The sequence below is a fragment of the Poromitra crassiceps genome (genome assembly GCF_964638095.1).
Source record: "Poromitra crassiceps genome assembly, chromosome: 8".
Classification (NCBI taxonomy): Eukaryota; Metazoa; Chordata; class Actinopteri; order Beryciformes; family Melamphaidae; genus Poromitra; species Poromitra crassiceps.
The window spans coordinates 35,697,463-35,722,044 of NC_139629.1; the positions used below are offsets into that span (position 1 = coordinate 35,697,463).

Here is a 24,582-nt window from a genome sequence, read left to right on the forward strand (position 1 = left end):
GCGAATAGTTGTTTATTATTTATCGCTGTGCCATCTTCACTCGCATATCCGCTAAATCGAAGGTTTAGAGGCAGCGGCGCCTTTGAAACCCAAGGATCGAAAGGTTAGACAGCTTTAATTGAAATATCGGCGAAACTTTTGAGGGTGTAGTGTGGGAGGAGGATGCTCTCTGCAAATGTTCTCTGTGCGTGCGGCGTAAACAATGTAACTTCATCTGGCTGCTAGCTAACGTTAGCTCATGAACAAAAGGAGCACGCCTCCACCCATAACAAGCGTGCCTAAGTAAGTAAGTTACAGTCAACATCAGTTGACGGGTTTATCTATCTTTTCGGCTACGGCTCTCTCTGCTGTGCATCATGATTTCAAACCAGCGTGGTTGGTTGCGGTACCTGCTACCTGGCTGTTGTTAGCTAGCTGAAGTGCTTGGCTCCGGATGCTATCAGTGCTGTCTGGCTAATGTCTGTTAGCTAACGTAACTTCTGTTGTGTTGATTGTAGCTAAATAACCTTGGAGACAGCGCCTGTGATAATTTGGCCTGGTGTTTGTCGCTGAAATGAACTGCACACACAAGCGCGTGATGAGCTGGCCTTATTTGAGTTTTTGTAGTATTTCAGTTGCTAGCACAGATAGCTGGAATACTTGGAAGTGAAATGAATTGTCCGTTGGGTAAACGCAGCTAGCGAGATCGCTAACGTAACGTTAACGCGGTGGGAGCTTTTGCAAGGCCTTATTGAATTTAGGAAATGAAATGGCTAGTGAGCTAACATTTATGATATATCACGAGGGACTAGCAGCGAGTGGTAACGTTGGTGTAGCATAACGTTAACGTTAGCCCATCAAGCTTCAACTTGATGTTAAAATGTTCTCCCGAACGCCTCCTTTGCTTTTAGTTTGCCAAGGATAGCGGATCGGTGCTGTTTGTGTGGCCCTGCCTGGGCCGTTTCTCACGGGGAGATTGAAGAGGCTGTGTTCTTGTTAGCAGCGCCTCATCAGCGGTAATGATGAGCCTCTATCGCACCACTCGGATTGTCCATTATTACGCGAGGGCCTGGCATCTGCTGGAGCCATTTGCGACATTTTGATGGTTGTTGTTGTTGGGATGAAATGATGCTGCCATTGCCAAAAGCATGTGGGATAAGCCATTTCACGTTATAAATAGTGTTGTGCATATTACACAACGCCGGTTGTTTTATCAACTCTAAGGAATAACAATAACAAACTTTGAACGAATCAGCATGCGTAGTTTATATACACAGATATTGCTCATTCATTGCATAAGGTCCCAGTTACCCCCTTTCTTTCTTTCTTTCTTTCTTAACCAAAGTAGTTTTGACTATTGAGTTTATTGTAACACGTCTTTATTTATTTATTCATTTATTTGGCTGTTGACCTTTTTCTTCTAGATGGAGGCGAATAACCATTTCAACTATGGCACCCACTCCTCGGCTAACTCAGGACTGAAACTCTCCTCAGGGGATGCTCTCTATACTAACGGCTCCTCCATGAGTTTTCCTCAGCAGGGGAAGAGTGAGTATTTTCAGCCTTCAGAATGCCAAAAATGTCCCCTATGTTGAAAATATGTGCTCTTGTGTGTAGTGATAGACCTCCCTCCCCTCAACAGACCTCTTCACTATGTCATTCTTTTAATTAAGCTGATATTATAACATACCCCAGCAGTAATTCATCTTAATATGAATAAACATTTCTTGACACTATAGTTTTTACTAATCTAAACGACAAATGTATTAACTCGACTAATGGCTTTTTGTCTGGCAGATATAAATGGCGAAATGAATGTGAATGGCGTCACTACTGTACTTGGGTCCGGTGTTCCTGGTTCCCACCCACCCACAGCTCCTTACCCACACATGAGCAACCACCACCAGAGCAGCATGGGCTATGACTACATGTGGGGAGGACAGTCTCAGTATGGCCCAGCCATGGGCCCCTCTCCTGGGCACGGGATGCACCAGAAGCAGCCTGCACCGGGGATGATGCAGCCTCAGTCACAGCACCACTACCAGGCCCATGGACAGTACCAACTAAATGGGGGCATGGGGAGCTCCCACCAGCCTTCTGTGGCAGGCCCAGCAAACATGTCTCTGACCGCGGCGGGTCAGTACTGGAACAGGAGTAACCCTGGCCCACAGCAGATGGGGTACAATTCCCACAGTATGTACGGGGCCTACCAGAGTCAGGTGCATCCTGGCATTACACCGTCGCAGCATCACCAGCAGCCCGCGCACCAACAGTCACAGCAGCACCTCCACTCCCACCACCACCCACACCATCACCACCAGCAGCACCAGCAACCTCAGCATTATGGCATGATGCCCAATGGGATGCCCTACTACCAGCATCAGCCCCAACACCCTCCCCTGCCCTCTCCCCAGCCACAGGCGCCACCGCAGTCTCCGTCTCAAGGCCAGGTTCAGATGATGTCCCCAGCTGCCCAGAATTTCACTCCCCCGCGGGGCAGCCCGCAGCACCACAGTTTAGGCAGAGGGGGCACTGGCAGCCCTCTCCACATGGGGATGTCCTCGGTACCAGTCATGCCACCATCAGGACCAGTGCAGGAGAGTGGATCGCCCCAAAGCCACAGCAGGGAAAGAAGCCCTCATGCAGGCAACGTGGGAATGTCTGCTGCCATGCAAGGTGACCATTTTACACTTTGAAGTTTCTGACTCAACTGCTTATGTCAGTGGTTGGCTGCTTGATCCAATTTCCATGATATATATATAAAATATATATATATATTATATGTGTATTTTTTTTTTAATCGCGTCATGCTACATTGTTTTGTTGTTGTTTTTTGTTGTAGAGTTAAGTTGACATTTTGACTATATGCCCAAAGGCTTCACAAAGGTCTAATTAACTTTGATGTTGATATGTTTAATTCGTACAGGATGAAAGCCATTTACTGCTTAAGAAGAGTGTAGGAAATTTAAAATATATTTTAGGGCAACTTTTGCCCCAAAAATGAGGGCATTTACAAAATTTTGGGGGCACTTAAAAAAATTTAGTGCATAAAGTTCAGGGTTGCCACTGGTCTGGAAAGTACTTGAAAGTGATTGAAAGATTTAAGAAAAAATAATCAAGGACTTGAAAGTCAGGGATGCAAACTTGTCCCAAAATAGGAGGGTTTCTGAGTGGTTTTTATGTCTGCTTGGCTTTATGTCCTTTAGGTCCTTAAAAGTGCTTGGATTTAGCCTACCGGAATCTCTGAGTTTGAGCCTTGTGCATTCTGTAATCTCAAAATTCACCGATGATACAATTTTTTCTATGTCATCATTAGGGCTGGACCAAGCTTGATACACTTTCTTCCTATCTACAGTGTCACTCTCCACGTAGGCTACAAGTATACAGCGATTTGCTCATAGCTGAGCTGTCATTGGCTGTTGTGCTCTCGTAGGCGTTCTTAGCTCAAACATGCAGCCCGTCACCTAGGTAACCCTTGGTGGATACATTTTTGTTTTAATCTCTTTTTTCCTGGCTTTATTGCTTGAAAAGTCATTGAAATGCATCATTACAAAACAGTGGCAACCCTGAAGTTGCTAAAGTGTAGTGTGAACATCATCAGCACTGTTTGTGCGTGTGTGTGTGTGTGTGTGTGTGTGTGTGTGTTCTTCGTTGTCTTCTGGCAAACAGCTTGCAGGTGCCGAATGTGTGTTAGAGATGGAAATTAAATTAATCGAAGGTAAATAAAATGATCCAAATCTTGGGGGCAATTTTTGCCCCTCAATCATGGTTTTTAGGGGCATTCTGAGATTTCTTGGGCCATTTTTGCCCTTGCTCCTGGCTAATTTCCTACACTGGTTAAGAAACCAGTCAAGGAAGTATGACTTGCCTGATGCTGGTTATTTTTCCATTTTGACGCTACTGTATTCCTGGTATTTACCTTATTTCCTCAATAGATCAAATTGCCTCTCCTCTGTACCTTTACATTCCCTTCTTGAATGTCACCACTGTTGAGTGTGGCTCTGATGCAGCCATTGTCTCTTTCCTCTTTGGCTGTACTTTGCATATTCATCCTGGCCACTGGTCAGGTTCAACCACACTACGCAGTTGCTCTCAAATGGTTTCAGATGACACAATACAATTTATTTTTTTAAGTATTCTTTGCTCGCTAGAAAACCACGCATTGATTACACTCCCACTGTGTAGTGCGTGTTCTTTTTGTTTTGTTTTTCCATAAGACTCACATAGTCATACCGCAAAGTCTCACCAGTGGCCAGTCATGGGATAGTGCCATGGTGTAACCAGCAGGTTGCACTGTTTGTGTGTTACCCTGGCCAACTCTTTGTGCTTGTTTTTCCCCATGTGATTTGCTTGGGCTGGATCATGTCATACCCCCCCCCCCCCCCCCACCCATATATATATATATATAAATAAAAACATAACCTCAGGAAAAATGTGTATCATCAGAATCCACCATCTGGGTGAGCAGTGTGCGCTTCAGTACTGTATATTAATAAGATTGCATTTTATTGATCCCTTGGGGGAAATTCAGGAACTATATCTCCACTCTGACCTGGTGGTAAAATGCATTACTGCTGTAAAGAAGCATTACCAATACAGTAAAAAAAAAAATTGTTTGTGCTCTTCTTTTTCAGGGCACTTAAGTGAAGCCTTCAAGGAGGTGGACACCAGCTATAACGGCATGGAAAGGGCGCCTGTTGCTCAGAGGCTGCCACAAGGTGACAGTTACCAACCCAAACCCTCTGTACCTCATATGGGGCCTACGAGTGACTACCGTCAGCATTCGGAGCAGCAGCCGACAGCTCAGCGTCCAGAAATGTCTACCCCGGCGAGGGAGCTGGCAATGAATGCACCTCCCCACTCCATCATGTCACCTCATCTCTCTGGGTCTGCGTCTCCGGCAGCAGGTCCAACATCTCTAACCAAGGCACCAACACCTCCTCAGGTTTCTTCTACAGCTCCTGCTGTCTCTGCGTCTCCCGTATCTGCCCCAGGACCCCCTGTTGTTTCATCCCCTGCTGTTGTATCTACTCCACCACGCATCTCCACACCTCCCAGTTTGTCCTCTGCTGCATCTCCAGCCGCTCCTCCCAGACTTTCCTCGCCTCCCCTGATGGTGCAGGGCCTCAGGCCTCCCCCTGTCTCTGGCACACACATGTCCCCTGTCTCTGGCACAACACACATGTCCCCTGTCTCTGGCACAACACACATGTCCCCTGCTGGAGCCACACACATGTCAGTGGGATCCCCCTCCTCCTCGCGGTCGTCATCACCCCCAAAGCTCTCTGCACCTCCGCTTCTGATTGATCATGTGTCCAGGCCGCCAGCGGTTTCTCCGGTCCCTTCAGCCTCTGCTCCTACAGAGTCTGTGGCTCATCAGACCAAATCGGCGATGCCCCCCTTGGTCTCTGGACCTCCTACAACGGTCTCTGCTCGTGTCATAGTGTCCGCCCCTTCTTACTCAGTTTCTGCGCCCATCTCTGCTCTTCAGCAGATGATCCAGTGGTCCAGACCGCCTCCTCTGACATCTTGCCTTCCAGACGCATTTGGAGCTCGGCACGAAAGGTCCCCCGGACCCCCGTCATTGGTGTCTGCCGCTTCATCGGCGTCCGTCGCATCAGCGATTGCAAATCCGTCATCTGTCGCTGTGGCTCCGTCACACTCGACATCTGGACCTTCAGCACCACCTGGCACTTGTTTATCAACATCTGCGCCAACCGCGTCAGTACCCAGGCCTCCTTCGATTGACAGCACGCCTTGTGAATCCGTGCCCACGCCCCAGGGTCGGTCATCATATACTCCTCCACGAGTAGACTCTGCTCCTCCAACCGCGTCTACAGTATCTTCAGCACCAGAGGAGGTGATTTTACCCCCCCTTAACGAAAGTCATGCAGCCCGATCTCCGTCGACCCTACCTCTTACAACCACTCAAGTCCCCAGGACTGCACCTCTGTCCAGACCTCCCGCCTTGGTGTCTGCGCCTCCTGCAATGGTTATGTCTTCTGGAGTGATCCAAAGCTCTGCTGTGTCCAACGCGCCCCGCCCCCTTCCTAACACCGTTCCTCCACAAGCGCTGAAATGGTTGTCTCCCGAGCCAGGGCGTCGTGGCGACAGCAAAGAGTCGCCCGCGAAGCCAGTCGGAAAACTAGAGCAATGCCTCGCGCGGCTTGAATCGGGCATGGCAAAGACGCCGCGCAGCGCGCAAGCTACCAAGACCGAGACTCCTAAATCTGAAACGCACTCGCACACGTCCCGCGCCGACGCTCCTGGGATTTCGCCGTTTCCAGAGAAGCCCCTGCAGACCACCGTCGTTTGTGCTGCTGATCAAAAGGCCAACAATAAACTGATGCATTCTGAAAAGCCCCACGAGCAAAGCAGTTTAAGTAACACCTGCGAGGCGGAGGACTCTGTGGTGGAGCAGACTCCACTCACAGAGTCCACACAGCTCCACTGCGCCACGCTAGATGATGATGTGACCGAGGAAGAGTCCTTCAACGACATGTCACACGACGCTTCCCAATTTGATGGCAGCTCGACACGAGACAGTAGCTCTCGAGTCGACGTTAGCCCGAGCATGGAAGACACCTCTCATATGGACGGGGACGGCTCGTGTGTGGATGACTCCACTCATTTTGACGACAGCTTTCAGTTTCACCTGGGAGAAGAAGACACGTCTCAGTTTGATGGCACTTCCCACGCAGAAGAGGAACCATCTCATCTGTGTGACACCACTAGAGATAGCGGCTCCTCCGTTGAAGACTCCATGGAGGACACGTTGGACGACACCCAGGCGAGGGACGCCTCTGAGCCAGACGACACCAGGGGCAGCTGCCGAAGCAGCGGAGTGTCCATGCTGGAGTCTTCCCTGAACAACACCTCTCAGATGCTGGAGTCTTCCCTGAACAACACCTCTCAGATGCTGGAGTCTTCCCTGAACAACAGCTCTCTGATGGAAGCCTCCCATGTCGGCTCAAGTGATGTGTCCCTCTCAGACTCGTTTGGGCCGCCTGAGCTCCGTCATCAAGGTACATTCTCAAAGTTCATGATCATCTAGTATCACATGGGGTTAAACTACATCATTATTGAGATATGTATAATTTTTTTAGTTTCCTTCCTTGAAGAAATAGAATAGAAAATTTTGATTTTGTCATTACCCGCCCTCATGTCCGGTGAAGTTTGTGTCCGTACACACAGCAAGTTATCTGGTGTAGTAGCTCCATTTCAGCCTTCTCCTAACAGCTGGAGAGAATGGAGAGCGTATCTTGCGAGTTCCAAAAAGTAATTTATGTTCTGAAGTGTTATGAATCCACTGTAGGACCAAAAGTCCAATATTTACTCATTATCTCCTAGAATGTATTACAATATCAATTACAAAACTGATGCCAATATTGTCTTTTTCATTCTGCCCTTGCAGCAAAGTAGCTCTGGGACACCAAAAAAGCTACCTTTGTTTTGGGGGAACATGTTTTGGGGAAACATGTTATTATTTCTGACTATTTCTGAGTGTTTGAATACATTTTCAATAGCAAAACTTGGAAATATGACCATACATAGCCCATACAACATAGCACATGAAGGCCACTAGACTCTTCCACCAGATCGCTGTAGGTGTGGAGCAACCAGAACACTGAAAGGGGAAATCCTTTTTCATCCCAAAATGGGAGAATTTCTGAGTGTGTTTTTTTATGTCTGCCTCGTATCTGTCACCTTTTCCACTGTCCATGAGTTTGCATCCCTGCAGCTCCCACAGTGCAGTGATCTGGCTTCAGATGACCTGGCTGATGCGGTTGGAGTCATTTCATGGAACTAAATAAACAGTCTCCATTCACTCCACTTGTTTTGGAGAAGGCTGATACGGGGCTGCGCAAGCAAAACTCACTGTGTTTTTATATTGACTTACAAACTTCACCAGTGTTTCAACTTCCATGAGGGCACATTTCTTCCTGGAGACAGATATATTCCCAATACAGATAGCTGCTCTTCTTGATTTGTTCATCTCATTATACTTTCCTCTGTGAATAGGATATGAAGCAGAATGGGAGCCCCAGGGACGGGATATACCAGACTCAGCTGGACCCATCGGCGTTAAGACCACTGCTAATGAGATCGTGACTCCCCCGATTTTCAAGATGGAGGACCTCATAGCCTTCAGTGGCCCAGCAGAGAGCCCTGTCATACACCCACTCCAACCAGCAGCTGACAAGACTCTGTCAGCTGCCGGACGAAAGGTGAAAACCCCAGGGAAACCGCGGAAACCTCGAGCTCCAAAGGCATCTACACCAGGTATTCCAAACTCCCAAATTCTCCCCAACGTGTCTCGCTTTGTGTGTCATTGCACAGTGTTTTGAGAAGGTTTTCCTTTCTTTCTTTCCATCTTTCTCAAGTATCCCAAGGCCCTCCTGAGCAGGCGAAACGGAAGCGCAGGGTTCGAACCCCAAAGGTGGAGAAGATCCGGAATCTTGAGGAAGGAGAGAATAAAGAGGAGGAGGGAGCCAAGGCTAAAGGAGCAGGCAGAAAGAGAAAGAAATCGGTCAAAGTCGATGTTACAGAGACTTCAGGAGTGTGTGGAGAGGCTGGGCCTCCCGCAGAACAGGACGATACGATCGCGGCCATCATCGAGGCGGTCCTGGCCAGTGCCAGTGCTTTCAGTGCTTCCAGGGCTTTCAGTGCAGCCACGACCCCTGAGAAACCCAAGAAGCCCAAAAAGGCCAAGAAACAAGGCCAAGAAGGAAATGTGGCAAAAATACCTGAACCGGATGCTGACACAACGGCTAATGATGGTAACGACAACAACGATGAAGATGACAGTTCTACAGCAGGTAATAAAGAAGACGAAGAGGTTTTTAAGGGGGCTTAGCGGTTTCCAGATCACAGAATGATGCAAAAATAAAGAAATGGTATAACAATTTCACTTGAACTGTGGAATGCTAATTCTAGTTGTGTGCATTTCCTCCCAACAGGTGAAGCTAACAGACGAAGGGTCGCGACAGAGGAGCAGGTCCAGTTCCCTCTGCAGCACGGGTAATGATAAGAAAGAAATCTACCGTAATCGGATCCGTTTAAACTCCACAGCTATCTAGCAATGTTTTGATGCAACCTCCTGATTTTACTATTTTTTCACAAACACATTTTTCATGTTATTACTTGATTTAGGTCAACACCGTCAGACAAAAAAGTAATAACATGAAAAATGTGTTTGTGAAAAAAATCGTAAAATCAGGAGGTTGCAGTTATGTATGTTAATTATTTATGTTAAATATGTTATACATATATACAATTTAAATGTTGACTTTTCTTAATTTATTACACCACTCCAAATATATATATTTTTAACTCTTACCAAATATGCAACTTTATCTTTAGTATTAAAAATAAAAGATGATAAAATATTTTTAAATCAAATGTTTTGAAGACAAATTAACCATTAAATAGATCAACACTGTTGACTGGAGAAGATATAAGCATATTTATTTAAACTCAAATAAAAGTCCATCTGATGGATATTTTAACTACGGTACTCGGCCAATTCCTGTTCGATCCAAAGGATTATGTGAACCTTTATATTAAATAAAGCCTAGTTGAAAGAAACTCACCAAACCTGAAGTTGGAGGTTTTGACCGTAGTATGTAATTGCATAGTAATTATAAGTGATTAAATGTTATGTCTAATTTGAAAAGTAATATATGGGAGCAAAAATGTCATATTTACAAATTAAACATGATGGGCACGCCTACAATGAACTTAAAGTTTTCCTATGCTTTTAGTGGGTACAGGTTTTACATTAAATCTCATAAGGAAGCATCAAGTGTATCTCTTATGTATGACGCAAATGATATTTACTTTTGAGTACACATGTTAATGAAACATGACAACAAGACATATTAGTATTTGCTGTGACCATAAATTATTGTCAAGCTTTCGAGATATCTTAGTTAATCTAAGACATATCTACTTAATATAATATGCATAAACTTAGTTTATATTTTGAAACAAATCTATTACAATGGGACAGTGTTGACATATCATGTTTGTGATTCCGCCCACAAAAAATGTGTACGGTATATGTATATAATTTATTAGAATGAAGTGTGGATTTGTGCAAAGGGCCTTCAGGTGACCACCTTAGATTGTTGATGTTAAAATTGTATTAATTTTCTTTTAACCCATTGATACCTGATGCAGCATTTGCGTGTATATCCCTCATTTGTGTGCGTATCCCTTTAACGCGGTTCGCGGTCTTAAAGGGATATGCACACAAATGCTGCATCAGGTATCAATGGGTTAAAAGAAAATTACCGTAATACAATTTTAACATCAACAAGAGCAGGACTTTTCTTTGTTTTGTCCAAGGCCAAAAGTCCTAATTAGCTTGTGACTGCGTGCGCCTATGACGTTGAACTTGCGTGAACGTGGGCAATCTTCATTCATTAATATTAAGTCCCAGCTCGGGTTCTTTTGCTACTGTGTTTCCATGTCTCAATGGCTGTGACAGGAATGATGAACGAACTCTCTCCTTATCTTAATGCCTCAGTGGCTGTGACAGGAATTATTAATGAACTCTCTTTTATCTTAACTGTAGTTGGAGAAGAGAGATTCGCGTGAAGAAGTTGGAGAATCGTATGAAAGGCGAGACCTGGTATTATACCCCCTGTGGGAGGAGGATGAAGCAGTTTCCAGAGATCATCAAGGTAAATTACTTTGCCCACAAACGAGCACAACAGAGGCATTTTAGCGTATCCAAATCCCCGTCCTTTCAGCGTAAAAACACCACAAAAAGGTTGTTTTGTTTTGTTGAAATGGTGACCCATTACTTTCTTCCTCTCCTTCCTGTTCTACCATCTTCTGGTTGCTTCCCTCAGTACTTGAAGAGGCACCAGGACAGCGTGGTCACCAGGGAACACTTCAGCTTCAGCCCACGTATGCCTGTTGGAGACTTCTATGAAGAGAGAGAAACTCCTGAGGTCTGTATTTTAGGCTGAATACTGCTCACTTAAGTTCTGGAAGTCATTATCTTCAGCAAGGGGTTTGGACGCAAACTATGTATAAACTCGCGGCATGATGAACATGTCATAAATGTGCCAAAGTGAATGTATTCCCTACAATGTGTTGCAGGGCATGACGTGGGTCCTCCTGGCTAACGAGGAGGTTCCCTCTATGATCATGGCCATCACCGGTCGGCGCGGTCGACCTCCGAACCCGGACAAGCCCCGGCGAGTCCGTGTCCCGAAAGGAGGACAGGTTCGCCGCCCGGGCAGACCCCCCAAACCCAAGATGGTTGACCTGCTCAGCAAAGTTGACGCCAAGCTGTTGAAGAGACTGGAAGCCAAGGGTGAGCGGATGTAGATATAAGTGTATGGTGTGATTGGCATGCAGGTTTCTAAGAGCAGGGGGTTTGCATGGCAGTTGATTTGTGTCGTGGCTAATTGTGTTTCCCTTATAGAAGCTCTTACGGAGGAAGATAAGGCGAAACTAGCGAAAATCAAAAAGAAAATGAAGCGAAAGGTATGAAACACATAGATTGTTGCACTATTACAATGAGGCTGTTTACACTTTGTTTTAAAATGCGTCTTGGGCGATCGATCACAAGTGGACAGCGCGAAATATAAGTGTAAACGACCACTAAGACACATTGTGATCCAATCACTTAAACCACTTGCCAAGGTGGTCTGTGACTCATTTGACCACATATCTTTTGGCAGTGTAAACGCTCATAGCATCCTCAGGACACACACAAAAAAATCACAGCATTTTTAGCAGCGGCACCACTACTGAGTACTATCTATATATAAAATGGAGTATGTGGGCGATATTTATGTTTGTATGTTTCAATTCTGTGTCCGACCACAGCTACGCCGTTTCAAGTGCGGCTGAAATCTTCAGGGGGTGTAAAGGGCACCAGTGCAGGTGACCTGACAGAGCCAGATGTTTTAATTAAGCTAATTAGCTAATGATGGGATGTCATCAGTGATGGTGTCATAAGGGCTCGCGCGCACAGACACACACACACACACAAGGAGGCATTGTGACAAGACTGGTCAGTGATGTCACACACAAGGAGGCATTGTGACAAGGCTGATCAGTGATGTCATAGGGGGCACACACACTGATGATGTCATCAGTGATATCATAATAATGTGAGTTCAATGATGATGTCATCAGTGATGTCATCAGTGATAATGTCATCAGTGGGAGGCTATATAAGTGATGGGAGTATAAGCAGTTAGAATCAGGAGGAACCAGACGGAGACCATTGCTTCCTCTCCTGGGCTGTGCGTGTAACTTGACAGAGCTGGATTTCTTAGGTGATTGCCCTAATTACGATGTCATAGAGCAGGCGAGGCAGCGACACGCAGTGGCCATCAGTGATTTCATAAAAGTAAGTGAGCTCTGGGCGACGCGCGCGAGATGCCTAGTATTATACAAATACTAGAAAAACACTATATAACATATTTTTAGCATGCCGGGGCAGGACTTTATGGTGGCGACCTGCCACAGTAGAAAGAGAAACACCGGTTGTACATAATGCTGAATGATGTGTGTTGATTGTTCTCAGAAACATGTTTGTATGATGCTAGAGACGTCCTCGGCGAGATGAGGTTAAAAACATCACATTTGGTCTTTGCAAAAGGAAATGATGTGGCCTAGGCTACAGTATGTGTTTATTTGCATATAGAGCGGGGACGTGAGATCCGATGAGTGGTCACTGAGACGCATGAGTAGACTAGACGCATTCTAATGCCAGGTGTAAACTGACATACTTAGAGCTGTCCACCTGTGATCGGATCACCCGCGGCGCATGTTAATACCAGGTCTAAACCCGGGTCAATGGTCCAATGTCATCCTAACTTGATATCCTCATTTAGGCAAGGATGAAAAGGAAAGAGGACGCCAAGATTAAAAAGATGAAAGAGGAGAAAAAGAAAGCCAAGGTAAAGCACTCGTACACGATGACTCATCAGCAGCCTGATCGTCATCAACACAGCCTGTTCCTCACGGCCACCTGTTCTTTCTCTTCCTCCCCGGGTTCAGCTCGAGAAGGTGCAAGAGGCCAAGGACCAAGAGGTGAAGGCTGCACCTACAGACCAGACAACCCTCCTCCAGGCCCCACCACCGCCGCAGCAGCCAGCATCGGAGTCTGCCGCAGAGCCCAAGAAGCCCGGCCGCAGAAAAAGGGTGAAGGTGGAGGCTCCTCCGCCCGTGCAGCAGACGGACGAGGAGAGGATAGCGCAGGGGAAGAGGGTGCTCGGCGCTCGGAGCAAAGCCAAGGCGCTGGCCAAGGCCCAGGCAGAGGCGGCGGCCGCAGCCCAGGCTGTGCTGGCTGCTAAGAGAGCAGCGGAGAGGAGAGTGCAGGCCCAGAGACGACTGGAGGAGAGGAAGAGGCAGCAGATGATTGCAGATGAGCTGAAGAAACCCACAGAGGACATGTGTCTCACTGACCACAAGGTGAGTTTTCTCATTGAAATACAACTTTGTTTCTGGCACTGTTTTCGTAGAGCAGTGATACTCAACATGCGGCCCGCGGGTGCCCCGTTTTTTTTTTTGTTTGTTTGTTTTTACAGTGCACCTGAACGCAACATGCAAGATACCCGCTGAATAAGTGTCCAAATGTTCATATCATTCTGGCCAATACTCCACTGCATTTCAGTCTGGAATATGGAATATCTTTCAATAATCTATGATTTAGCTGCCAAATTGTCAAATACTGCCGTCTGCTCGCTACCCAGGCACTTATGTGTGTACTTAACCTAAGTAACTTAACCTAACTAACTATCCGGTGTGCACAACATTGTCAGACTAAACTCCGGCTGACACCCCAAAAACTTACAATCCGCTACAGAAAAATGTATATTGTTTGTTTATTAACTGGCCCCTGGCCTTCTATCATTTCATGAAAGTGGCCCCCGGGCAAAGCAAGTTGAGTATCCCTGTCGCAGAGTTTCTGTGAAGATGACCCTGACCTTTGAACTTTCCATCCCTGCAGCTTCTCCCTGAGCTGTCTCGTATTCCTGGCGTGGTCCTCTCCGGCACAGCCTTCGCACACTGCCTGGCTGTGGTAGAGTTCCTGCATGGCTATGGGAAGGTGTTTGGCCTCAATATACCCAACGACGTGCCCAGCCTCGCCACCCTGCAGGAGGGCCTCCTCGGCCTGGGCGACAGCCAAGGAGAGGTCCAGGACCTGCTGCTGAAGCTGCTTCAGGCTGCCCTGCACGACCCTGGCCTGCCGTCGTATTACCAGGTGTGTGTGATGTACTCTTTGAACACTCGCTCCATTCGGGGCTATTCCATAGAACCGTGAAGCTTTTAATCTATATTGTACCACTACCTCCATTCAACTCTGCCTCCAGTCTGTGAAGATCCTCGGGGAGAAGCTGGCGGACCTGGAGTTCACCCGTAGCACCGTTTCTGAAGGCCTCCGGATCTTCCTGGAATCTCATGGTTACGACACGGAGGTGTGCAACACGCTGAGGACCAAAACATTTCACGCCCTGCCTCCCGATACCAAGGCGGCCATCCTGGGTTTCCTGGTGGGAGAGCTCAATGGCAGCAATATCGTGACCAGGTTAGAACATGAGCACATGTTTATGATTCTGTTTATGCATTACACTTGAATACAGGTATACTGTATATTTGTTGCTACCACAATGCTGTTACATTACGATCTGTATATAATATGTATTATATATTTCAGTGACATTGACAACACACTGGAAAACATGGCGACCTACAGGAAGAACAAGTGGATAATTGAGGGGAAGTTGCGCAAGTAAGTCCACTCGTTGTCTCTTCAGATATGGTGGGAAATTAATAGCTCGGTCATATCTGCATTCTAGCCAAAGCATAGACGCGTGTGTGTAATGTTGATCCATATTTTTTTTTTGTTTTTTTCCCCCTCCTCCCTGTCAGACTGAAGGTGGCAGTAGCGCGTCGTACCGGACGCTCAGAGGAAGAGCTGTGTTTCGAGGAGAGGAGACGCAGCGCCAGGGTGGCCGAGGACGAGAACCTCAGTCTGGAAGAGAATAGCCTCCTCCTGGAGAGAAGCAGCCGCCGCGGACGCAAAGAAGAGCCCAAAACCACTGATGTATGTTTACATTACATTACATGTGTATGTGTCCATTGGGGGGGGGTTGGGGACAAAGGAATCATTCCTGAAATTAATTTCATGTTCTCTTCCACAGAGTGGAGTGGCAGACAGCCCTGCCAATGCCAGCATTCCAGAGCTCGAAAGGCAAATAGATAAGCTAACCAAGGTGAGGCTGATGCGATACTGACATGGTGTTTTTTAGATTTCTCTTGCTTTATATTTAACATTCCTCCTCCTCTGGATCTCCACAGCGGCAGGCGTTTTTCCGTAAAAAGCTGCTGCAGTCGTCCCATTCCATGCGGGCCGTGTTGCTGGGCCAGGACCGTTTCCGGCGTCGATACCTCGCTCTACCTCACCTCGGAGGGATTTTAGTCGAGGGGCCAGAAGAGCTCTTAAGTGAGTCTGAGAGTCATTGGAAAGAGATCTCCGTCACTTGTCTAATTCCTTGACTTGTCCATCTTCATCTGTTGTAAACGGTGTCTTCTGTCTCCCGTCTTCCAGCTTCAGGAGATGTCCTCGTGGCTGAGGTGCCCATCACCCTCCTCAAGATAGAGCCCAAAGTTGAGGAGACCCCCGCACCCGTCACCACCACTCCCCCTCCTCCTACCCTCCCGGCCTCTCCTACCTCTGCTCCCCCAGCGCAGCGCTTCTCCCCAGAGGACGACCCTCTCCCCGGCGTCGCCTCCCTCATGAGCCGGCCGAGAGGCCGCGGACGGCCGCGCAAAATCAAACCCGAAGTGGAGCTCCACCTCCGCACCGCCAAGATCCGCCGCCGGCGTCGAAGTAGCAGCGTCAGGTCCGGCGGCGGCGGCGAAGAAGGGCCCGGCTCGCCGACCAACTCGACGACGCACGACCTCACGCAGGCCGCCTTCAAGAACTGGCTCAGCCACCCGTCGCAGGAGGCGGCGACCGACGGAATGAGCGGTGGCGGCGCGACGGGGGACGCCCCCGAGGGCAATCGACCCGAGGAGAGTGTGAAGGAGATGGCGGAGAAACAGGGACAGTGGTTCAACCTGCTGCCCAAACAACCGTGTGACTCGAACTCTCTGACCGAGACCCAGATGCCTACCTCACCCAGCACGCCCCCTAAAGTCCTCGCTCACCTCCCAAGCACTTTGCCTGCGCTCGCTGCTCCGCTCATGCAGGTATGCCCACCACAAGAGAGAGGCCAAAGTGGAACGTCACTTCCTGCTTCAGCGCTGTACCAGAGATTTTCATCCGCCATTCATTTTCCCATCGACATTTCGTAAAATGCTTATAAAAGTAGTTTTACTCGTTCAAACCAAACGTTCAGCTAACGCTACAATCGGGAGAGACCATAGAACATTTCACTCCGGCCAAAACGTAAAAAAATTCGGGGTTTGGATATATAAGATATAAGATATTTGTTCTATGTTGTTTTGGTCCTAGTGAAATGTTCTATGGTCTCTCCCGATTATAGCGTTAGCTGAACGTTTGGTTTGAACCAGCTAAACTCTTTTCATAAGCATTTTACGAAATGTCGATGGGAAAATAAATAGCGGATGAAAATCTCTGGTACAGTGCTGAAGCAGGAAGTAGGCGGTCACTTTGCCTCTCTATAATTATGCTCTAAAAATACATTTTGAGTCTTTATATGTTAATAAACAATCTTTCCCCCGCCCCTCCAGTCGGACCCGCTCCTGCCCGGCCTGTGTCCTGTTGTTGACCCAGTGGCCCCAGCAGCGCCGCAGGACGCTGCTCCTCCTTGTGCCCCCCCTCCTCCTCCTCCTCCTCTTCCTCTTCCCACCACCCCCGGCAGACCCGCTCGCAGGCGGAGGAGGGGCAGCAGGGGCAGCAGCCCCGCCCGCAGGGGGGCACGCGCCGCCGCAGCCAAGCGCCGCGGCCGCCCGCCCAACGTTGTGTTCCAGGAGCTTGAGCAGCAGTACTTCACACAGCTGGTGGTCAAGCCCATTCCAGCATGTAAGCGCCCGAAACAGTCTTGCTTCTATCAAGAGGGTGTTGATGGTATTGAGCAGCTGCACGTGACCGTGTTCCACACCTCGAGGAATCATGTGAAATAATAAGAGTTTATTGATTAGGGATTAGGGCTGCACTGAAAATCAATGATCTGGCCTTTTGGCAAAACCAGAGCAATTTAGAGAGAGAGTGGCGTCAGTGAGCGGAGGACCAACATGCGTGACTCATTAGCCAATGAACAGCCAGGAAGGGGTCTCGTGCTACTTTTGAATGCTAAAATAAAGCTGATAATGTACAATTTGATTCTAAAAAATAAATAAATCAAAGCACGACACAAACTGTCCATTTTGCTGCAACTCGACAGTGCTGCTTAATCCAGGACCTTACTTCCTGGAACTCTTGAGAGTAAAAAAAACTGGTCCATTGGAGTGAATGGAGATGTCGCGACTCTTCTATATACACGGCTCTGGGCAAAACTGCAACACATACCATAGCTGACCCTGACCCTATAGAGAATTACTGCCACTAAAATCGACAGGAAACACAGGCTGTGATGTACACTTACTCTTGTGCTCTGTGTTTTGTGGGTGACTTCTGTTCAGCCAGTAGAGTCTGTGTTTCTCTTCTTGTGGTGTGTAACGCTTCTGTTTGTTTTCCAGCAATGGTGCGTGGCTGGTGGTGGATCAAGGATCCTGAGGAGCTGTACGCCACCTTACAGGCCCTCCATCCAAGAGGCATCAGGGAGAAGGTGCTCCATAAGCACCTGGCCAAACACATGGAGAGCCTCGCTGAGATGTGCACCAAATCCGTTAATGGTGAGTGCTGTTGGACTATCAATTGTGGAGTGCAAGTTATTATTATATTAATAATTATTATAATAATATATGATTATCTGATTTTGCTACTGTCTCCATGTTTTCTCCCGTGTCTTCTCCTTTATAATTGTTCTCTTCTATTCTGTCCTAGATCCTATATTCCATGTGAAAGTAGAGGAGGGAGATTCCCTAATGGAGGCTCTGCAGCTGCCCTGGCAGGTGCAGGAGAAGGCCATGGAGACGGACATCAGCGCTCTCCAGTGGGTGGAGGACCTAGAGCAGCGGGTCATCGCTGCTGACCTCCATCTTAAGGTACTGCTACCCGCATACTGCCTTTTATTCGATAGTAAGGTGGTGAAGCAATGAGAACAACAGAGGGTGTTTGGACCGATGGGTGGCACACTTTGAGGGTAATTGTAACAAGTGGGAAATCGTTAGGGTGTCATTTTACCAAGGCTGCAGTTGCAACAAATGTCCAACTGGTGGCGAAGGTGGGTTGTGCTTCGGCCATTTGTTTAGAGCAGGGGGTCTTCACCCTTTTTCAGCCCAATGACCCCTTGGTTGATAGAGAAACAACTACGATTGAAAATAAGATCAAAAATAATCCATGCTTAAAATGCAACACGGTTTTAACATTTATAATCCAGCGCACACCAAGATATCAGGATTGACACTTCTTTTTATTCATAGATGACATTAAAAAAAACAAGGAGAGAAGGTGTTTCGCGTATTGCTTTATCAGATTCACTTTGCAAATCATTTTTGTCCAAAGTAGCTCATTATTGCCTATTAATGCTTGGAGTTTACTCATTATTATTATTATTATTATTATTATTATTATTATTATTATTATTATTTTGTCTAAAATAAAATTAAAAAATGTTCACTACTTTGACCGGGAAAAAATGGCGCACCCCCTGCAGTCCTCTGCGGACCCCCTGTTGAAGACCACTGGTTTAGAGGGACAGCAGTGTCCTATTTGTAACAGTCTGAGGCACAAAATTGGCAAGTGGCAAAACCATCATTATCCTCTGTTCTCTTTTTCAAGGCGGCTCCTCAGAGTGTGAAGAGTGATACTGATCCTATTCCAGAGACGCCAGTGGCAGAATTTCAGGTAAAGTAACCAAAAACTTGATTTAAAAAAATCCTCCCAGCAGTGCACATTTAATATCAATAATTTTTTATTATTTGAGAAAATTACTCATAACTACTTGGTTTTCATTAGTTATCATAGTCACTTAAATTCTCCTTCGTTTTCGCTCCCTTCCCCCCTCTCAGCCCTACACGGTGCCGGAGCCGGACTCTACCCGTGACGACCTCCAGTACTACGAACATGACACTGACCCTCGTGACGACTGGATTGTGCGAACCAAGAAGGAATGGTCTGACCTGCCACGTTTCGCCACCCACCCGCTGGACCTTGCTGTGCTGCGGCTGGCCAACCTGGAGAGGAACATCGAGCGACGCTACCTGAAGGAGCCCATCTGGAACCCAGCCGAGGTGATGCGTCTCGCTCCCCTCACTCCTACGCCTGGAGAAGAGATCATCATGGATGTGATGAGGTGAGAGGAACAGTCTCGCCCATTTAACTAAGCCGTGTCAGCTAGACTTCTTTTTTAGTGTGTGTATCAATTCTTGCGTCAAAAAAACATTCAGATATTTTGTTCTTTTGCATTGCAATACCTTCATGTTTTACGACGTGCTCCTCTGTGCCTCCTCTTCTGTCCCAGTCTGGAAAGTGAGATCACCCCTCGGCTACGAACGTGGAGGCAGGCTCTCGACCGCTGCCGCAGCGCCCCCCAGCTGTGTCTGTGTTTACTTCAGCTGGACAAGGCCATTGCCTGGGAGAGATCTGTAGTTAAAGTGGTAAGGAGCCTGTTGAGACTTTCTCTGAGGAGATTCTGCCTGGACCTCAGTGTGCTTTGCTCAATTCATTTCATTGATTTATTTTGTTTCACTCACGATGATGCATAGCTCCAGACGAGTAAAACACAACTCATTTTGCACATTCCATGGCCCCGAAAGGAATTGGGAACGCACCGCTTAACCCATTGATACCTGATCCAGCATCTGTGTGTGTATGCCTTTAAGACCGCGAACGGTCTGCGGTCTTAAAGGGATACACACACAAATGAGGGATAGACACGCAAATGCTGCATCAGGTATCAATGGGTTAAAGAAACGCATAACGTCAAGACCAAGTGTCATTTGTATCCTTAATAAGCGTTTCCTGTATGTGGTGTGTCTGTCTCTCTCTCCAGACTTGCCAGGTTTGCAGGAAGGGAGACAACGATGAGTACCTCCTGCTGTGCGACGGCTGTGACCGTGGCTGCCATATGTACTGCCTGAGGCCCAAGGTCACCCAGGTGCCGGAAGGAGACTGGTTTTGTCCCACCTGCGTCGCCATGGTCAGGACCCCTTCACTCATGTCACACCACAATGAGAAACAATGTGAAATGATGGCGGGCAGGGAGGATGAGGGGGGCATTTAGACTCTTGAGAGCATTTTCACCTAATTGTTTTCCGATAAGAAATTTGTTCTCTGCCGCAATTTTCTCCTAATTGTCCCACTCTGCTCTCCTTTAGCTTGTGATTTCCTCTTTGTCTTCCAGGACGAAGGTGACTCACCGCACAGCCAGCACTCGTCCAAGAAGCGGACCAGGGTGAAGAAGAGGAGATACGAGGACAACAGCTCTGACGAAGACGCGACGCCGCCGCGACGTGGCGGCATGGCGACGCGGCACAAGGAGCCGCCGGCGCCCTCTTCGTCCGCCCGTTACTCTGGAGACGGAGCGGGCACCACCCACTCGCCATCGAAACGCCGTCGCATGACCACCCGCAACCAGCCCGACCTCACGTACTGCGAGTGAGTTCTGCCCGCCTCGTTTAAGACGGCAGAAGTGGTTACTGTTGTAGTGACTAGATTATTCACATTTGGAGTTACTATTTTCTACGCTCTGGAGCACCGGTGTCAAACTCATTTTAGTTCACGGGCCATTTACGACCCGATTTGGTCTCAATTGGGCCAGACAAATAAAATCAATGCTCAATAATCTATAACTTAATAACAACACCTCCAAATTCTCTTTGTTTCTTTTTGTGTAAAGAATTACATGTTACATTTTAAGAACACGTTTTCACATTAGGGTTAGGGTTAGCTAACCCTATAAAATCTACTGTCTGTAACTGTGCAATTCTCTATGTTCAAGGGTACAGAAAATAGTTTACATGAATAGGCTACTTACTCCTGAAACCTGCCGTTAGCCTTCACAAGTGCATCAAAGTGGTTTGAAGGACTTCTCACTGCAATGTAATACTTGCACAATGACTTTAAAGCTTTCTGAGCTTCTCCCCTGGTTTGACTCTAAATGTGTCTTCTTCCATTTCCTACCAGGATCATCCTCATGGAGATGGAAGCTCATGCAGATGCCTGGCCATTCCTTGAACCCGTCAACCCGCGGATGGTGCCAGGCTACCGCAAACTCATCAAGAACCCCATGGACTTCCTCACCATGAGAGAACGACTGCTACAGGGAGGGTACGGCTGCTTCACATCACTCCTTTCATTATTCCTGTTAGCTTGCATGTCATTCTGCGTTCCGTTTGCCTCGGAACTGGGAAGCCCCAGCTGGGAATGACTTCACACCCGAGCTGGCCGCGTTCCAGTAAAAATAAAAATAAGTCATAAAACCAGCCAGGGTTAGCTCTAGCCAGGCTAGCCATTTTTGGTAATAACAGTTGGTAACAATGCATTATGCAGTATTTTGCGCATACAAACGCTGTAGCAACATGTCCACAGATACAAGTTAGACAGTACTGTGTGTACTACGGCTTTAATGAGACACAAGTAAGACAGAAGTGCTAATGAACAGTGCATTACTACAACTTTCGCTACTGTTATACAGGAGCAGCCATCTTGGATTTTGAGGTCGAGGTTGGTGAGGTTCCCCCGACTTTTGGAGTAAGAAATCTGAGCAGGCGACATCGCAGGGGACATTTCCCATCTGTGAACTGGGAAATTCCTAGTTCACAGTGCAAATGGAACGCTGAATAAGATGCTGAACTCAAGCTTCACCAAGGTCGTCTGAAGTGAATATAGGTGGAATCAGCAGGTCTTCATCTAACACTTTTAACCTATATGAGCCTTTCTCTCTGCCGCTCCCCTCTGGCTCTCACAGGTACTGCAGCTGTGAAGAGTTTGCGGCAGACGCCCAGCTAGTGTTCAACAACTGTGAGCTTTTCAACGAGGACACGTCAGAGGTGGGCCTGGCCGGACATTCCATGAGGCGCTTCTTTGAGAACCGCTGGGCGGAGTTCTACGAGAAGAAGGACAAATAGGAGGCGGAGCCTGTGACGTTTCCCCCTGAGGGTGGGGCGCCTGGGACCGCCCCATCAGCTACACTCTCCCTTTTAATTACTACTAAGACTGTCTGGAGACTCCTCCAGCCATCTGTATTCTTACATGTATAGGTATATATGTATAGATTTGGATATTTGTCTGTTATTGTTTCCCCTGTTGGCCTAACCTTTCGAAGGCCCCAAAGTCCCGCTGGCTTGAACTTATACCCATTCCCCCGTCGAGACGGCTTCCCTCTCCCTGCCATCCTTCCCTCCCTCCCCTCGTCTCTCTTCAGCACCTCATCACCTGTATGGAATCCTCCTGTCGTGTCCGTTCATGAGCCCCGTGTCACAGCGAGGCTGGTGGCGTAGCCCTGCCGCGGGGCGGTGACAGGGTCTCAGGCCCTTGGTACTCTGGCTCTCAGACTATCGTGCTTCAAATCAGCGGCTGATCACACTGTTGCAGTCTCATCGCTGCCTCCTACTGGACCTGCTTAGCACCCCTCCACAACCATGGATCAAAACTCTTAACAGACGTTGAGCTCGGGCTCTTTCTTACCTGTTCAATGGAAATGTAATGTAATGTGGTCTTATGCCTAGAAGTAATTTTTTTGCTCAATATATTTTTATTATATATTCTATATAAATATATATATAAAGATTACCATAGCTGGGATTATTTAATAGCAATAGCTTGTAGTGAATGTGTACAGATTACATTATAGAGATGTCTAATTGATTTATGAAAAGGCCAGTTAAACTAAAAGGAACCGGTTTCTTCTTGGGTTGTCACGAGTAGACATTGTATAACCTCCACTTAAACTCTTTTGCACGCACGCACTCACGTACACAAACACACGGAGACATGCGCAAAATGTCTCGGGACATACACACCCCCTCTGCTGCTGTGTGAAAGACACTGGTTTCTGAAACTGGAGGATTTAAATGTGTGTCAGTTAAATTCTCGTATTTCGCTGTCCCCCTTGTTAAGAGTATATAATCACAACGAATCCAGTAGTGCTAGGTAGCTGCACACGATCGCATGACCTGTCACAAACCATGTGAGTGGGACTGAAGCAATGCTACCACAATTTTAACCCCCCTGTTAATTTATTATATAAACCGTTTAAAATGCAGTGCTTGTACTGTAATTTTACTAGTTTATGCTATAATCTGTAAATGTCAATGAAAATCAAGTCTGTGGAAAATTGCCTCTGACGAGATCTCTCGTTACTTAGCAGCTTCAAGCTTGCGACTTGCAGTGAACTAAATTTTTCCAGATCCGATAGATCGATGTTGAAAATGCCATTCATCATTTCTCAGATTGTAACTAGTTGAATTTGGTGGAGAAGACTTGAATTGTGATTCTGTGAGAAAAGAAAGTCATATTCAAGGCTAGAGTTGCAAACGAGCTCTCGAGCTGAAGTGCAAGTCACATTTCTGCTTGTTTTTTGTTCCTTTTTTACATTCCTTTTTTTTTTATTGTTTTTTTTTTGTGCTGTACAAGGGCCAATGTACATGTTTGCGCGGCATGGTTGGTGTGCTATGAAGGCGACAGGATGACTCCACAGTCTGGGTTATATTTAAGCTAGTTTCTTACACTGAACTCAAATCCATTGATAGGAAATACATTTTGATGTTCCTTGTTACACTGAAAGGGACAGACGTTTTTCAAAAAAGGAAAAAAAATACATTAAAATAAAAACCAAATGTGGTGTTAAGTGACTTTTTAACAATGTACAGTTTTGGTGACTTTAAATTTGTTCCTTTCTATATTTTTAGGACCAATTTATCATTTTTAAGAGGAGGTATTACAAGACTATGTTGTATTAAGGTGATGTAACACGTGTGCATCTGTAGAATGTACTGTGAGTTTAATAAAAACCACATCTAGTAGAGAGTATTCTTTGTTAATGCCTCTTATTTTCACTCTCTTTGGTCATATATCATACCAGCTTAATATGCTTTGGTCATATATCATACCAGCTTAATATGCTTTGGTCATATATCATACCAGCTTAATATGCTTTGGTCAAATATCATACCAGCTTAATATGCTTTGGTCAAATATCATACCAGCTTAATATGCTTTGGTCATATATCATACCAACTTAATATGCTTTGGTCATACCATACAAGCTTGACATGCTTACTGACTGTACAATGGTCTGTAGTTTAATTGTACCTGATGAGAATGAAGGATCAATTTTTGGAGTTTGTAGTGTCTTAGCGGTTTGCACTCCATGTATTCACAGGACTTTTAGAACCAAATCATAGGGTTCCTACGCAAGTATGGAATTTGATTTTAGTATTTTCCAGATCTGGAAAAGGGAAAAGAGTATGAAAAAATATTTGTTTTCCGACTTGTCTATTGTGACTATCTGACTATTCATTTTTCTAAATAATAGAGATTCTGAATTTAGACCAAAT

The 24,582-nt window shown here is 46.7% G+C and overlaps 1 protein-coding gene across 1 annotated transcript; it reads left to right on the top strand.

Annotated features, from left to right (window-relative positions):
- On the top strand, positions 1-24,041 carry baz2a (bromodomain adjacent to zinc finger domain, 2A). The gene is made up of 33 exons (XM_083641191.1): positions 1-103; positions 1,404-1,527; positions 1,777-2,655; positions 4,614-4,797; positions 4,887-5,095; positions 5,471-5,704; positions 5,988-7,004; positions 8,002-8,262; positions 8,364-8,798; positions 8,940-9,000; positions 10,559-10,667; positions 10,839-10,940; positions 11,092-11,308; positions 11,420-11,481; positions 12,843-12,908; positions 13,009-13,422; positions 13,961-14,215; positions 14,325-14,539; positions 14,669-14,743; positions 14,884-15,058; positions 15,156-15,227; positions 15,313-15,457; positions 15,563-16,206; positions 16,711-17,002; positions 17,659-17,814; positions 17,966-18,126; positions 18,863-18,928; positions 19,093-19,376; positions 19,545-19,680; positions 20,076-20,222; positions 20,427-20,680; positions 21,209-21,352; positions 21,993-24,041. Exons 2-33 carry the CDS (start codon positions 1,404-1,406, stop codon positions 22,150-22,152), a joined length of 7,755 nt encoding a protein of 2,584 aa, XP_083497317.1. The 5' UTR covers positions 1-103; the 3' UTR covers positions 22,153-24,041.
- The last annotated feature ends 541 nt before the right edge of the window (positions 24,042-24,582 follow it).